Below are 15,514 nucleotides of genomic sequence, written 5' to 3'. Positions count from 1 at the left end.
CTCCATCACTGTCCCCAGCCCCGTCACCACCCCCAGCTCCATCACTGCCCCCAGCCCCGTCACCACCCCCAGCTCCATCACTGCCCCCAGCCCCGTCACCAGACACTCTCCTTCCACCTGACTGTGGGGTGTCTAAGGTGCCTGCGGCTGTGCTCCTGTTTGCCTTCATCACCAGGCACGTTTGGACGCATCATGCGCACGGTCAGTATCTCGACACGACTTGCACTTTCCTTGAATTGAGTCCCCTTCCTCTAAGTCTATCAGTAGGTCACACAGCCCAGTGAAAGCTGGCTGGGGTCCCTGGTCTCTAATCCAGCCGCCCAGGCCCCAAAGGCCAGCGCTCCAGCCGCTGGCTGCTCTCCGGGGTCTCAGTGGTGGGGCCCCAGCCAGAACGGGGCTGAAGTAACCCATGAGGCGGCACAAGCTCAGCTCAGGATCTACCTTCCTATTTGGATCCAACAGACTACAGAAAGAGACCTCTGCCCCTCAATGTCATCCACAGGCAACACCAACACGTGGCAAGGAAGCATTATTTGAGGCATGAAGCCGGAAAGCCGCTGTGCCCGGCCGTTCTCTGAACCCAGCACCTGTGGGCTGCCCCTCAGGCTGCACAGCACGTTGCTTTCTGTGCTTTCTCAGAGCCACAATTTGTAAGCACCGTACTTTTCCCAGGGGACTCTTCCACCACTTTTCCCCCTCAGACTTGACTATAAGTAAACTCCTTCAAAATATGGAAACCCGTTTTTTAAAAAAGAGCCTGTCAGATGAGACGGACAAATCTTGCAGTGGGTGAGAACTTCTGGGACTCAGCTGCAGCCTGTCAACAGAAGTCATCGAAGAACACACTCAGAACACCGCCAGCCCCCAGGTCTGCAAGGAGGCTCCCACCCGGCCTGTCACAAGCATGCTCGCTCCTGCGATTCATTGCCTAACTGCACACCTGGACCTCCCGGGTACCAGCAGTGTGCGGGCACAAAGGTGTGAAGACACAACATCTCTGCTTAAACAACACCCGCTCATACGTTACCCCCAAATTCAGAGGCGGTTTTCCACCAGACACCTCGAGGGGCCTTCAGCCCATCTTCTATGGAGATCCTACCACTCAAACCACAGTTCAGGGTTTAGACAAAGAATGACTTATCCACGGACTGTGGATTAAAATGGAAGAAAAATGGTTTTGGCTTTAATCAGGCATTTTCAGATTCTGATTTAGGTTTAAAAATTCCATTAAATCAGATCTGAGAAATTAATCAGACGCATTTTCCTCTGTTAGACTTCACTTCCTTCTCAATTTTTATGCGTTTTGATGAGGAAGATTGGCACTGAGCTGATATCTGTTGCCAATCTTCCTGGTTTTTTTTTCTCCCCAGGGCCCTCAGTAGTTAGTAATATATCCTAGTTGTGGGTCCTTCTAGTTCTTCTGTGTGGGACGCCGCCTCAGCGTGGCCTGATGAGCAGTGCTAGATCTGCACCCAGGATCTGAACCAGCAAAACCCTGGGCCACCAAAGCACAGTACACGAACTTAACCACTCTGCCACGGGGCCAGCCCCTCCTTCTCAATTTGTTTTCCCCCAAATCAGCCTCTTCTTTCTTCCTTACGTAAAGCTAAGGCCCTCTTCTCGTTACCCCAAGGAAGAACCGTGGAGCCAGGGCTCCTTAAGAAGACACAACCCTCCCTCCTGGCAGGCTGCCCTGCCTGTGGGGCACTGTCCATCCACGCCACTTTTGCCAGTGTCACTAGAATTAAAATAGGTACCATGCAGAGGTGAAGTGCATTGCTAATGGACCCAGGCCACAAGTCCGTGACATGCTGCCCAGACTGGCGAATGAAAGCAGCAAGCTTAGAACAGACTCCTGAAGGAGTCACACACAAGAGGGTCTTTCTCCCATGAAGGACAAGAAGACCTCAGTCACGGGAGTCTCGCATCCCACACGACTCGGGGACAAAAGGAACAGCACTTGCTGGGCAGGCGCGTGTTGCATTCTGCCAATAACGCTTAGCTTCATCTTCACAGGATCAGCCCCCTTTCATAGGCGGGCTCAGGAGGTGAAGAGCGGGTGCAGCCAGTGGGCGCCTCTGCCTGAACCCAATGCAGACAGCACACAGACCCAGGCCAGGGCCGCCCGTTCCGGCATGGGGTGGGGGAATACCTGGGTTTCTTCCTTCTTAAAATACTTTATTTTCAAGACAGAACATGAACTATGACCAATTTGTACAACATAAAAAATGATACTTTAAATGGAAAATGGATGCACAACAGTGCACTGTGCCTGTGACTTTTCAACAAGACGTGTGCATATATAACACAAACGGAGCTGCACGATGAGGGTGGCAGAAAGGCATTCCGGGCGACTGAGCTGCATTTTCAGTGTTACCATTACAGTGCTGGAGAACAAATTTCCTTTGACAAATTGTAAAAATTATTTGCAATGCTTTAAACAATTTAAAAAGAGAAAATAACTCCCCTACTTTCAACAAAACCAAACGTACTATGACTCTGTCTACTCGGTCAGTTGAGGCTCCTGTGGACCATGGGACGTGGGCGGACACAGGTGGGTCCCTCAACCAGACACCTGCCTCAAGGCGGACGGCAGCACCAGGGGGCAGATCTGCTGGCTCAGGAACACCGTTCCTCCCCTTGGGGAAAACACACACCTGGTCCTCTGAGGGACGGCTGCAGTGCTGTCCCTGTCCACATGCGTAAGATGTGGGACGGAGTGAATCTGAATGGTGAGATAAAATAAAAACTACAGAACAAAAGTGGAAACTGCGAGGTATTTTATTAACACATCTTGCAAATTACAATACAGTTCAAATCACATTTCTCAGTCTGGAATCACACAAATGATACACACAACAATACATTTTTTCCAACTATGTCACTACTGTTCTTCACATCTATTCCTGATAAAGCTGTCAGAGTGATTAGCACAAAGTGAAAAATGGGGTGAAACAAGGCAACATCATCTCCCGCAAATCTAAGTGTAGTGTGTTTGGTAGAAACATGAAGTAGATCAACCCAGAGGAAAGCAACTCAGTCACCTCTTGACTTCTGAACTCTCAATGCACTCCCAGTAAACACAGCTTCAGACTCCACATAGGAGCTGGCCCAACCCCGCGTGATGCGCATACACATTACAGTTAGGAAGGATCAGAGTCAGCGAGAGCAGTAACAAAGGGTCACACGGGCCGGCACTTCCAAGTGGAGTAAGAGGCACGCTACTAACACTGAACTCATGCAAGAGGTCCTGCAGAAGCAGAGGGATAAAACAGGGGTTAATCACAGCGCCACCGCGCACCAGGACGCCGGCATCTTTGGAGCGCCACACTCTCCTATAGTCAAACTGCAAAATAACAGAATGCAAATGTTATTCTCTCCAACCTGAGACCTGGAGGAATAAATCATGAGTAAAAACCTGTCAAAGCAAAGGTTTAGATGGAATCGAGTTGTAAACATGGTGCAAACACATTCGCAACATTCTTGCGCCCAGAGTGGAATTCTCCTCCACGCTAATACTGACAGAGGAGCAAGAACTCCGCCAAATGAAGGCCATCACCAAGAGGAGGTGGGTGGGAGGAGAGGACAGACAGCAGAGACAGGAGAGTGAAAGGAAGGGCAAGACTTTCAGAGTGGGAAAGGAACTCCGAGAGGGGCTGGCAGCTGGGTTCTGGCGAGGAAGGTGCAAGAGGAAAGGAGGGGGGCACAGAGGAGACCCTGCTGCTGGGGCCAGCCCCGACCCGCAGGAGCAAGAAGAGAACAGAACTGCCCAACAGAGAGAACCCGCTGAACACGGAAACGCCCAGCGCAGGCCTGCTGTTACTGAACCTGAAAATTAAACAGTGGAATTAAAGCCTTAGAGTTAAAATCCTCACAGAGGACACACAATCCTGGACCCGTGCCTGTGAAAAGCAAAGCGGAATTATAAAAACCAACGGTTATTTGCTTTTCGGTCGACAGTATAAATGTGTGTTGTGTGTGTGTGTGTGTTTTTAAAAACCTAAATTATATATTCTAAGACAATACTGCAGAGTGCATAAAATTTCAACAGTCCTTTAAAAATCAGCTCCTACTACATGTGCCCTTAAAATGAAAAGTAGTTTAAAAGAAAATCACGCTGAAAGAATATCAAGAGGTCTACTTTCTAGAGCATGTTCCATTACTGAATACAGAATATATTAGAACAGTACATCTCTTTGTCCACTATGTGGAACACGTTAAAAGGAAGAACTATGTGTTTCTTTTTAAAGGGTCTGAATATTTCTACATACCTTTTAAAATTAGTAAAATAAAGCAAAACACGAACATGAAGACCTTGTTACATTTTAGTTGGTTAGAAATAAAAGGAAAAAGTAACTTCTCACTAAAAACACCTGTTCCACCTGCCCATCTAACTAAAGACTTGCTACGAACACACGGCAGAGGAGAGCGCTCAGCCCCGTGGAACACTCTCCAGAAGAGCTGGCTGCTGCGTGTGAGACGATGGCGCTTCCTGACCTCGCTGCCCGACAAGGCACACTTGGGATCCAATATGAATCAGTGAGTTTTGCTCCGGTTCTAGGACACAAACCACGGGCACTTTAAATGAGGAAAATTAAATAGGTTGCAAAAAAACCTTACACAAAATCCTTAGGATTTAATAGTAAACCAAGGCTAAACGCCTTTGGAGAGTTCATATTTATGAACGCCCAAAATAATACTTCGTTCACGAGTTTTAAAAATCGTTGAAAAGGTTAACTGAAATGCTCATTGAATACAATAAAATATCTAAACTTCCCCCCTAAGTGATCTGAACTCCTGGCGTGGCCTTCCTGAGGGTCTCCTGGCCCCATTTCACACCCTCCGCCCCTCCCTGTTAGTGAATCCCTTTTAAAAACCTGCGAAGAACCAAGGATACCTTCCCAAGCATTCCCCTCACACTCCAAATACACAAAAAGCCAGAAGGGGGGCTCTTCCTGACGGAAGGACAGTAAAAGGAGGTCTCACAGCGAGAAAGTAAAGCCACAATAGAGTCCTAGAAGCAGGAAGGGAGGAAAAATGAAAAAGGACCCTGGGCAGGGCGCTGGGCCGGCCTGTGCCGGGGAGGCTGCTCTCCGGGAAGGAGGGAGGGAACCCAGGGCCCCAGGGCTCCCCAGCGCACAGACTGCTCCCCAAACCTAACTGTCCTCACAGGGTCCCTGTCAGTCCAACGGTCTGCGAGCACACTGAGCTTACCTTCAACTGAACAACAAAGAAACAAAAAACAAAATAACAGAACAAAACAAGAAAACCAAAGCCAAAAGGAAAAAAAGAAGAGAAGTGAGAGGTCCTTAAAATCAAGCCTGCGAGCAAGGCGGGCCTCAGGTCTCCTCCGCCCCGCGAGCCGCAGGCCTCCCCAGGGAAGGGGCTCTCCAGCCAGCCCTCTGCCGAGACCGCCGTGTGCCTGCCCCCACGGCCCCTCACGTGATGGGCAGCGTGCTGGAGGAAAGTCCACGACTGACACCATGACCGCTCCCCCACCCTCCAAGGCCCTCCTCTCCCACCTCTGCTGCTTCCCCTTCACCCCGCACCTCTCCCAGCCTCCTGCCAGCAAGTCCTCTGCTGGCAGAATTCAGCAAAATGCTCTTTGGAGAAAGACCTCTGGGCGCGGGATCTAAGCTGTCACAGTTCAGGAGCACTACAGCACCAGGCGTAAACACGTGGTTCCCCAGGACCTTTACAAATCAGGAGAAGGATGACCCAAATTAATAGTTATGAGGAACAACCCCTCCCCCCCACCACCCTCCTCCCGTCCCCTCCCCATGGGGCGAGGGCACAGGCACCTACTTAGGAAGTGGTCTGTTCAGAAGGGGGGGAACCCTCACCATTTTTTTTGGAAAAGAGAGATGAGATTTCTCCTTTAGAAGAATATCAGTATAAGAATTTAACAAATGTGGCCAGCCCAATGGTAATGCATTCGTATGATCAGATAAGTAGCTAAGTGAACTTATATTACAGCACAAAATCAAAACAAGATAATGCAAAAAGAAAAAGTAACTCGCTCCACATAATCACCTATTGGGTTTCCTTACGAGATATATTGATATTTACTGGCTTTAAGCGCCTTGATTTGTGAACAAATAATACACAGGTCAGGATAAACGTATTGACTTACTACCATCTTTATAAAAATTGAATATTTCACAAACACATCAACAATTATGGAACTGTATCCATTAAACTGTGATGAGACAACACAAAAGAACTAACAAATAGCTAAGATGTTGCTGAATTGAAAGCATCTCCAATAACATTTCAATTTTAAAAGGTCCGTATTTACATAGCATGTTAAATGCTTCTGCATCTCATTTTAAATGCATGATAAGTAAAGAACAAAGATAATGGTTGCAACAGATCTTCCAAGAGGGTTCAGCTCACGGAGGTCTGATCTCGCTGTGAGAAGTGCACACAATGGACACAGCATGACTTTCTAATTCTGCTTCTTTCCTCGCTTGTGGTTTCCCTGAGGAAACTCGGCCTGTGGCCCTGGGCGGGCTGGCACTAACAGAGCCCTGTCCAGGGCTGTGTGCATTAAGAGAGGCCCACTGTGCCGAGCCAGTCTAACCAGGGCTTTCTGAAAGGCCTAGTTCAACTCTGCCGATGGTTTTTCAAGAACATTCTATCAAGAGAAAGCTTGCTTATGTGTGTGCAGACAGTTACAGACACACACATGTCCTGAGGCACCCATGTCACACTCAGACAATGCCAAAAGCAGACCTTAAAGTGGCCATGGGGTCTGTTGTGAACAATGGTGCCCAAATAGGATTAGTTTATTATCGCTAACTAGAAAAAAGTATGCTTAAATGCCTACCTTTCAGACAACAGGCAGATTTTTGGTTCCAAAGCCACAGCACACTCAGACTATTTCAGAAAGTGGTAAAAATCTGTTAAACTCATTTTCTTGGATCAGTAAGTCCCTGGTGATAAAATAAGTCCATCAACTGTAAGCTTTCCCACTGCCCAGTGTGGGGAAATGGTCTGGATCTCTCTCAATTAGAGCTTATGGGCTAGCAAACTCATTATTTCAGTGCAGCTCTCTGTGGTCTGAGCCAAATAAACTACGCTTTTAAATATACAAACACAACTGTATCTACTGTGAAAACAGTGGGCAGAGACCGCCCGTGTCAAACAGCCGATGTGCACAGCAGCGACTACGTGGAAACTGCACTGGAGCGCCTGGAGGAAGGGCCATCTGCCAAGGCTTAGTCAGGAGGTTTTTGGAACACGGTGGCCAGGCCTCAGCAAGAGGGTGTTCTAGTGTATCCTATGAGTGCCCAGAGTGTCCTAGAGCCCAGATCTGCTCCAGAGCAGCCACCAAGCACCAGCTTCATCTCCCAGGCTACTCTCAGCACATGAGGCCATTTTAAATCAGTGCTCCACCAAGTCTCACTGGGCCTGGAATACTCTCCTCCAGTTCTGCTAACTGGATTTGGAAGAGTAATATAAAACGGCAACGGTGAAAACAAGGTGACACAAGTTCGCAGGACCTGCGTCCCAGCTCCCACGAGGAGGCTGAGAGACACAAGGCTGCCCTGAGCAGAGGTGTTCCGCGTTTGTATTCTGTCCTTGCTGGCTAACCAGAGGCATATGTACAACAGGCTTCTAGTTTCCTTAATTCCATTAATAAATCTGACAAGAAATCTTAGGTAAAAATACAGCTAAAAAGTCTGAGTGTGCCCTAGTATCATTTGCTCAAATACTTCAGGTCCACATTAGAATAAATCTAAAATAGTGAAACTCTTTCATGAGCAAAAATACAATAAGGCACTTTTTCCAACGTTTGCCCAGAATGAATTTTACTAAGAGCTGCTTTATGAGGAGTAAGTGCCACACTGAATGGAGCCTGTCCAAAATTACTCAAGCAGGTTCATGGGCGACACAGACACATTCCACTTGGGGTTTCGCTCTCCCAGCACGACAGCCATTCCTCACACCACATGCCACGAAGAATGCCATGCAAGAGTCAACGTCACCTTGCTCTGAGGTCCACTGAAGGACAGCATAGCCCCTACTCACAAGGCCTTCAGGGGAAAAAAAAAAAAAGTTAATCAAAGCAATGATAACCAGGTTCCCAAAGAATGTTACATATCACAGAGCCAGTGACGTGAACATGACACCTTGGGCTACATTTACAAAGAGGAAAAAACCAATCAGATCTGTTCAAGGTTCAGGCTGTCCCCTGTCTCACATGGTAGGTAGCTATGCAACTCGCCTAGCAGGCGACTCCAGCAAGGCTGCACTGGGAGCTTACGGACACCTTCCCAGGCCAAGGGAGCATGGGGCTCCCGGCACTGCCGTCTTCTCTGGGAAGGGTGCAAAAGGGGGTGAGCAGCTCCCTTTGGAACTAGGAATATATAGTTGGCGCTTTTGGAATATTTACAAGAAGCAGAATCTGCCACACAATTGGCACCACTCCCAACCCCCCTCATACCCTGCTTTCCAGGATATGCAACTGTCAATGATAATCACCCAAATTTTAATCTACGTTTTTACAAGAGCCTTTTGAGGGCTTTCTGAGAAGACAATGCAAGTTATGCTTGGTTGGGAAAATTCTTGAGTAGCCTGCACTGAAGATAAGTGCAACCATTATCAAATGTTCTTTGCTGTGAAAAATACTTAGAATTTGTGGCGTCAGTGTTCTTTCCTGAATCTAAGTCACTGTGATTCTCATACAGTAAGATCACAAAGAACAATGTCTACATGCATTGTAAGCACTTTGAAAACAAAAGAAAACGAAAACTGTAGTTCTCTGTGGTGACAACAGAATGTGAAGCAATCTAACACCGAACTCCAGTCTGCCATGCCCTGTAAGTTCAACTCTTCTGGAATCAGTGCGGGTGGCCTGGCACTCCAGAAAACAGTTACTCGAGGCTGTGGGCGGACAGCCCTAAGCTCCTGGGGCTTCTGTGCTGGCGGCTTCCCTGAAGCAATCCACAGCGTGTGTGCAGCGCAAGGTCAGCCTCTCCTGTGGGAGCTCACTCGACGATCAGGGCCACGTTTATGTGGGACAAATCTATCATATGCCTGCGGACATTTGAAGAAAGAACCAGCATTACGGCACCTCTGCATGTCAGCGATCAGCTTACCAGGCGGACGAGAACTAAGGCAGAACGGCAGGGGTGGGGGCTGACTAGTGAACATCCAGCCTACACAAATGCAGACTGATGAGACCACCACAAACCAAGGGGACAACTGTCCATATCAAAACGTGCCGTGCCGTCTGCTCTCCTCATGCGTTACTGTGCACTCCGCAGTGACAGGGCAGAGCTGGGCACCCCGCAGCAGAGGAGCTCCCCGCCTCGCCCACACCCACCCCCACCCCCAGACCCATGGAATGCACTGCTACCTGTGGAATTTCTGCTGAAACGCTAATGCATGGGCTGGTTCCTTGAACTTAGCTATGGCTTTCCGCTGCTGGGGAAGCATCTGTAAACTCTAGAGGGAGAAAACAGAGAAACATTTTAATATCACCTTGTATACAGTAAAAAAGAAAAATTTACACATTGGCTTTAATACAAACTTTGAGTCCAGGCTGACACTTGGATCACTAAAACAAACTTTCTATCTCCCTGGCAATTTTTGTTCCCTATCCAGATAATTGCAGCCAGCAACAGTGCTTCAGTAAGTCACCCCTGAGCAGCACTTGGGCCCTCCAGCCTGGTGCTAGGACGTGCCGCCATCTGCACCCTCCAGCCTGGTGCTAGGACGTGCCGCCATCTGCCCCGGCCGCCGCCTGGTCTTCCCCTAAGCCTTCTCTGGGAGGCCTGCTGGCAGGTACCGTCAGAGTCACTTCCTACAGGGAGGACCGTGGGGCCTTCACTAAACTTCTGAAAGAGCAATCCTCACCACACAGGAGTAACCAGCTGCTTAGCAAGGGGCCCCCACGGCCTGAACTGGGGAATTGTCTAATTACCTCTGGGGTAAATGGAGAGCCCATCCATCTAGCTGGGTCACAGGGAGGGGCAGACCCCAGCACAATCTGGTCCCATCTTGGACTGAGCAGTTTGTGATTACTAAGAGGCATCTTGAACTAACTCTTCAGGAGTGAAACCACCATTCCAGAGGCCACTCTCTATGGGAAACCAAATGAGCGCAGAAGATGAGCTGAAACAACCAAGGCAGCAAGGGAAGAGGAGTTCGTCTGATGAGGAAGCACCTGCCAGAGCCGACTCACGCCCAGTGCTCAGACCTGCTGAGGAGGGGAGGCCTCCCGAGGCTCTGGGACTGAGGGTTCGGGGTTGGGGGGCCGGGAGGGGAGGACTCAGCAACCTCTCGGCCTGTCTCGCACTCCGGAGTCGGGCTCTTCTCCAGTATCTGGAGGCACTGTGTAGGCTGTGCCTCTACCAAGCCAGGGCAAGCAGCAGCTGCAGTGGGGCCCCTGCAACATGGGGACACACCCAGCACCTGTGGCAGCCGTACAGGGCTGGCGCTCTGCGGCCAGAGACCCTGTGCTGCATTTGGCCTTCTGTCTAGTGAAGTACGGCAGCCAGAAAAAACACGTGACAACCTACGACCCTTTAAAAGTGTTTACACATGTGGCCGTTTCATTTGAAGCATTAGTCAAAGATCTACAATGGAAACACAATTCCAAAAATACCAATTTCTCAGAAAATGTGCAAAAAAAGGGACAATGTTTTGAGTAGGTACTTGGTTTCAATAACCATATAGAACTTCTAGCAGGAAACATGACTAGAAGAGCTCTGAAAAAATACCCACTTTTCAGAAAGCCGCCTCTCAGTGCTCCACACAGCGACCAACAGTGTCAAGTCTCCAGAGGCCCCGCACCCCGGCTGCACAGGCCCACCCCTTGGAGGGCGGTCACAGGGCCGGGACGCGCCAGGAGCGCAGGCGGCGGAGCAGGCCTGCTAGGGAGCACCAGGCTGTGTCTGCCTGGCTTTCTGAGACAAGTTTAGTGGAATACGAGGTTTTCTCTCCTCTTTTGGATATAAAAACCGGAAGCCGCAGAATTTTCTTGATGGTTTCACTTATTGTTAAGTTAGTAAGTCAAGTTAAGCTGAGTAACCGGGTCTGGAATTAATTTCTCTCTCAGATATGTTCTCAGCAATATGGCTTCTCTGGCCTTTGAAATCCCACTCGTGTTACTTGACAGAGACCTATTTCTCTTCCAGGCTGCCAGCCTTTCTTATCCTTGAACGATCTTCAGTGGGTGCAACTCTGGAGCTGCTCTTGGAGAGAAAGCGCTGTTCTCCTCCACCACGGGCGAGGTGGGCGGGCCAATGGGCGCAGGAACACGCGTGGAGCACCTCAGGGGCACTCCCCTGCTGGATCCCACTTTCTGGCCCAGTCTCGCTGGGGGTGCCGTTTCCTTTCTCCCGGCCTCACGGCTCCTGCAGCCATGCGGGAGAGGCAAGGTCCCCCGGGTGTGACTCTGGCAGCATCATGCTAACTGCTGCCAGCACCGTGGCAGAGCTCACCACCAGAATCAGAAGCACTTATCTCAATTTATCTCGTCTAAAAATATAATATTGGTTCAATTAAGTACAAACAAAAAAAACTAGCTTCTTGTAATATCACAAATAATTATCCACACTACAGTTCACAGATAGAATCTAGATTTTGAAAATAGTATGTCTTCTTTTGAGAAATTAAGTTTCTAGATTTTTGGCGTGATTTCACCATGTGACATGAAGGCATGAAGCTCCATTTTTACCATTTGTCATATAAAGTGATAAAACGTGTGATGTAAGAAGGTTCGTTTATTTGTATCTAAGTGGTTTAAACCTCCATTTGATTGAGGAGATATTAGTAAAGAGAGCATCAACTTTCAGTGAAGTTTTTAAATCACAGGAATGACATGGCTCTTCAATAGTCAACACAAGTGATGAGAACATTGTCTTACAATGTGCTTCCTGACTGTCCCCTTGTATTTACATTTTTACACTTATTTAAAAAACTAAGCCTGTTTTCTAGATATAAGATTGAATTGCAGGGGGCCAGCTCCATGGCCGAGCAGTCAAGTTCGCGTGCTCCGCTTTGGTGGCTCATGGTTTCGCCAGTTCAGATCCTGGGCGTGAACCTACGCACCACTTGTCAGGCCATGCTGGGCAGGACAGTGTCCCACATGCCACAACTAAAATACAGAACTATGTACTGGGGGACTTTGGGGAAGAGAAGAAAAAATTAACAATAAAATCTTAAAAAAAAAAAGATTGAATTGGAGAAACTGTCTATATTTAACCATTTCTGACCTATCCAAATGACAGACATTAGTGACTTCTTTATTGGGAGGGAAGGAAAAGACACTGCACTAAGCTAAAAGGTGATGGTCACCAGTTTCTGCTTTGAAAATGTGGACTTCTACAAACCAGTAACATATACAGATAAACACTTTAATTCACTCAGAACAAACCAAAAGTTAACATCTATCTCCAGTCTACACATCTGCTGTGACCTCCGACTCCCCTACAAGTCACTTACTGGTGCGCAGCAGAAAAGGCTGACAGATCAACTCTCCCAATTTGCTTTTCATTCTTCAGAGACAAGACCTCTTGAGACAATTTCTGAGAATGACTAACTGTGCTCCATAAGTACAATACTCCTGTAGCCGGCAGCTTCCCGCATTTGTCTTCAACAAGCCCATGCAGGACCACTGGCTGAACTGCCACAAGACGCTGCACTAACACTGAAAAGTGCTGGCCATCCATGTTGTTCAGAGTCTCGGCCTCTTTTCCTCAATTAGGAAAAGTTTTCCCTCTTTTTAGGAAGAGGCTGTGTGCGTGTCCAGATAAACTAAAATGCTGTGGGGATACTAAAACGACTCAGGAGTCCTGAAAATCAAGTAAAGTCTCTTCCCCTCTGTCCAACAATTCCTAGCACCCTCAAGAATTACCTAAAGCCAAAAATCTCAAAACTGCCATGAGTTGTTTTAAACACAACCAGTGAAACTGCTTCAAAGCAGCAGCCCCTATCAGTCACCAGGAATGAGTGCTCTCGGGCCCAGGCCAGACGGGACTCACTCCCCGGGGTGGGCCCAGCATCGCAGGGCTGCTCACGAAGAGCAAACCGTAAGCCGTCCTCCTCCACAGGGTGGCACTGGAAGTACGGGGGGGCAGGCCACCCAGCTCCACTGCCTCTGCTCTTCCCAGGCCCAGCAGCCTCACTCCTTTAACCACTGCTCACACGAGTGTGCAGGACTCCTCTATTCCATAATCGCTTCCGTACACAGTTCGCTCTAACATCTTGCAGGCAATGGGGTGCCTAGAGCAGCAAATACTATCCCCAAAGGGGAGTGAGCAGAATTCCAGCAGGTCTGTGCCAGTGGGTGAGGCAGCTCCCCGTGCTGGCTCTCAGACCCCACCGCCACTGCAGGCCGGCGCACACTCACTCACCCCCGAGCGTGTCGGGTATCGTGGATGCCGAGCCTGCGCTCCTCCTCAAGTCCGGTGTTTGGGCCTCCTGCCCTCCACGTCCTCACTCCGCGTGCCTGAGGCACACTGCTCCTTTTGCTCTGACGTGATGTGTCGACACCCTGACGGCCCGGCCTCCTCCGCTCCACCACTGGTTGTTCCATGCTCCTCCCATCCCCTACAACCTTACCCTCAGAATACACACCAGCTCTTCAAAGAGCTCTTTGTGTTAGCACTTGTCTCCGCGAATCTTCCCTTTTCTTTTTGGAATATTTACAACAGCATTTTCGAAACTGTGTGAGAGCCTCCAATTAACAATTTTTTCCATTATGGTTTCAGCTCATGCGGTCACATCTACATGTTTCCTTTACATCTCATGACACTGGTTTTCTGCCATCCGTATTTGACTATACCTGGAGTTCTCTTTCCCAAATGTCCTCAGTCAGAATGACCGAACTGCCTTCACCCGAGACTGCCGCTTCTCCTACTGCACCTGCTAGACCCTCTGACAGCGAGAAGCAGAGGAAAGACGGCGTTCTTCTCACCGACCCAACACTTCAGAGAAGGCCAGAGCTGGTGCCGGTCAGACTCTCCGACTCCGCCCCACCTCACGTGACAGCTCAAAGGCTGTGCCTCTCTAGGGGGCCCGAGACCCGCTCTAGAGTGAGACGCCTTCCAAGTCTCTGGTCCTCACGGCACTACAGCGTCAGGCGGAGACCGGCCAACTCGGCGGGCCCTGGGACTCGCCTCTCGGGCCTGAAGTGGACTCCAGGGCGACACGCCCTCTGGGACAGCAAGTCTCCTTTCGAGAACACACCCTGATGCTTGCTCCTTCGGTGCTCACCGCTTTAACGTGGGTGCCTTGTTTCCTTCATTTCCCCCCGTTCCAGGTCATGCTGGGGAATGAAGGAAGGGTTACGAGACAGCGTTTAAGGTCTTCTGTGGCTGATGCAAAAACCTGGACTCATGAGGGTGCGGCACCCTGTGCGCGAGCTGCACACCAAGAAACGGCAAAACTGGGACTTAAGCTGCAGCTTCCCTTCAAAGTCTCACTCTGGCTGCTGCGCCGGCTGCATCCTGAGGCCTGGAGCTCTCAGGGGGGAGTCGGGGGAGACAAAGGAAGAAGTCACCAGGCAAGATGGGGACAGCGCAGTGCCGGGCACAGGCGGCATGGTCTAAGTGTCGGCAGTGACTACTGCTGCACCCACCCACGCTGGCCTTCCCTCTTCAGTGGCGAGTGCCGCGGGGGTCCAGTCACACCTGCTCATTAAGTGACCTCTGATCTTTACGCTCTTGTGAGGAAACTACTTTTCTGTTTTTACTCTATGGTGTTTTGTTTATTTACAGGACAGCAAATTTTTCTTAATACAATTTTAGGCAAAATCCAGCAAACAGGGAAATAAAGATAAATAAGCAAAGGAGCTTAGAAGTTCTAACTACCTTACTGCCCGACCCTAACAGTTCACTTAGCTTCAGTCTTTCAGGACGGAGCAGGTCAGGGTCATTCCCTGGAGGCGGCCATGCCTATGGGAACGGTGCCGGTCACGAGAGCACCTGGCACACGCTCACTCATCCACAGAGCCCACAGCCCCTAACAGAAGTCACCTGCTGCAGCCTCCCCCCTCGCCTTCCCATCTGCCCCGGCCCTTCCCTGAGGGCCAGGCCCGGCATCCCCATAACCCCACAGGCCTCTCTTGGTCCCGGGACCCCAGGCAGAATCTTCCTTTAGCTAGTTTCCTGTTACTGCTAGTCTCACACGGGTCTATTCCTACTGTGCGCTCTCATCTGAAATCCTGAAACACACCACAAAGCTTGTGTCATTTCTCCCTTCTGGTTATGACATTTCTACAAAATCTTGTCATTTTTCCTTATTCTGTAAATAACGAGTTAATGGCTAATGTCTTTAAGGTGGGTTTTCTAGAGAGGCTTATGAGCGCAGTTTAAGGGACTAACATACTGATGTGAAAGCACCACGGCTCCCTCATGGCAGAGCTCATTTCTGCCACAGTGAGAAGTCCTCTCAGAGCCCACAGTTAAAGCAGCAGCCGTGTGAAATGTGCAGTCACTGCACCTTCCTGTTACTAAAGGGCCCAAAAGAACAGGGGTCCTTCCTCGTCTAGACCCCACCA

At 49.4% G+C, this 15,514-nt stretch overlaps 1 protein-coding gene across 5 annotated transcripts in view; it reads right to left on the bottom strand.

Annotated features, from left to right (window-relative positions):
• Nucleotides 1–2,765: 2,765 nt before the first annotated feature.
• The window catches only part of RBM33 (RNA binding motif protein 33), a 133,498-nt gene continuing 120,749 nt past the window's right edge, over nucleotides 2,766–15,514 (bottom strand). For all 5 annotated transcript variants that reach the window (XM_046670613.1, XM_046670614.1, XM_046670617.1 and 2 more), the window contains 2 exons: nucleotides 9,365–9,453; nucleotides 2,766–9,042 (listed from right to left, as the gene is read on the bottom strand). In XM_046670613.1, the coding sequence (XP_046526569.1) occupies nucleotides 8,994–9,042; nucleotides 9,365–9,453 (138 nt within the window). In that variant the 3' untranslated portion in view covers nucleotides 2,766–8,993. The remainder of the gene's footprint in view (nucleotides 9,043–9,364; nucleotides 9,454–15,514) is intronic.

The sequence above is a fragment of the Equus quagga genome, chromosome 8 (assembly GCF_021613505.1).
Source record: "Equus quagga isolate Etosha38 chromosome 8, UCLA_HA_Equagga_1.0, whole genome shotgun sequence".
Taxonomy (NCBI): domain Eukaryota; kingdom Metazoa; phylum Chordata; class Mammalia; order Perissodactyla; family Equidae; genus Equus; species Equus quagga.
Note: the sequence above shows the minus strand (reverse complement) of the source record. Positions and strands in the feature narration are given on the sequence as shown.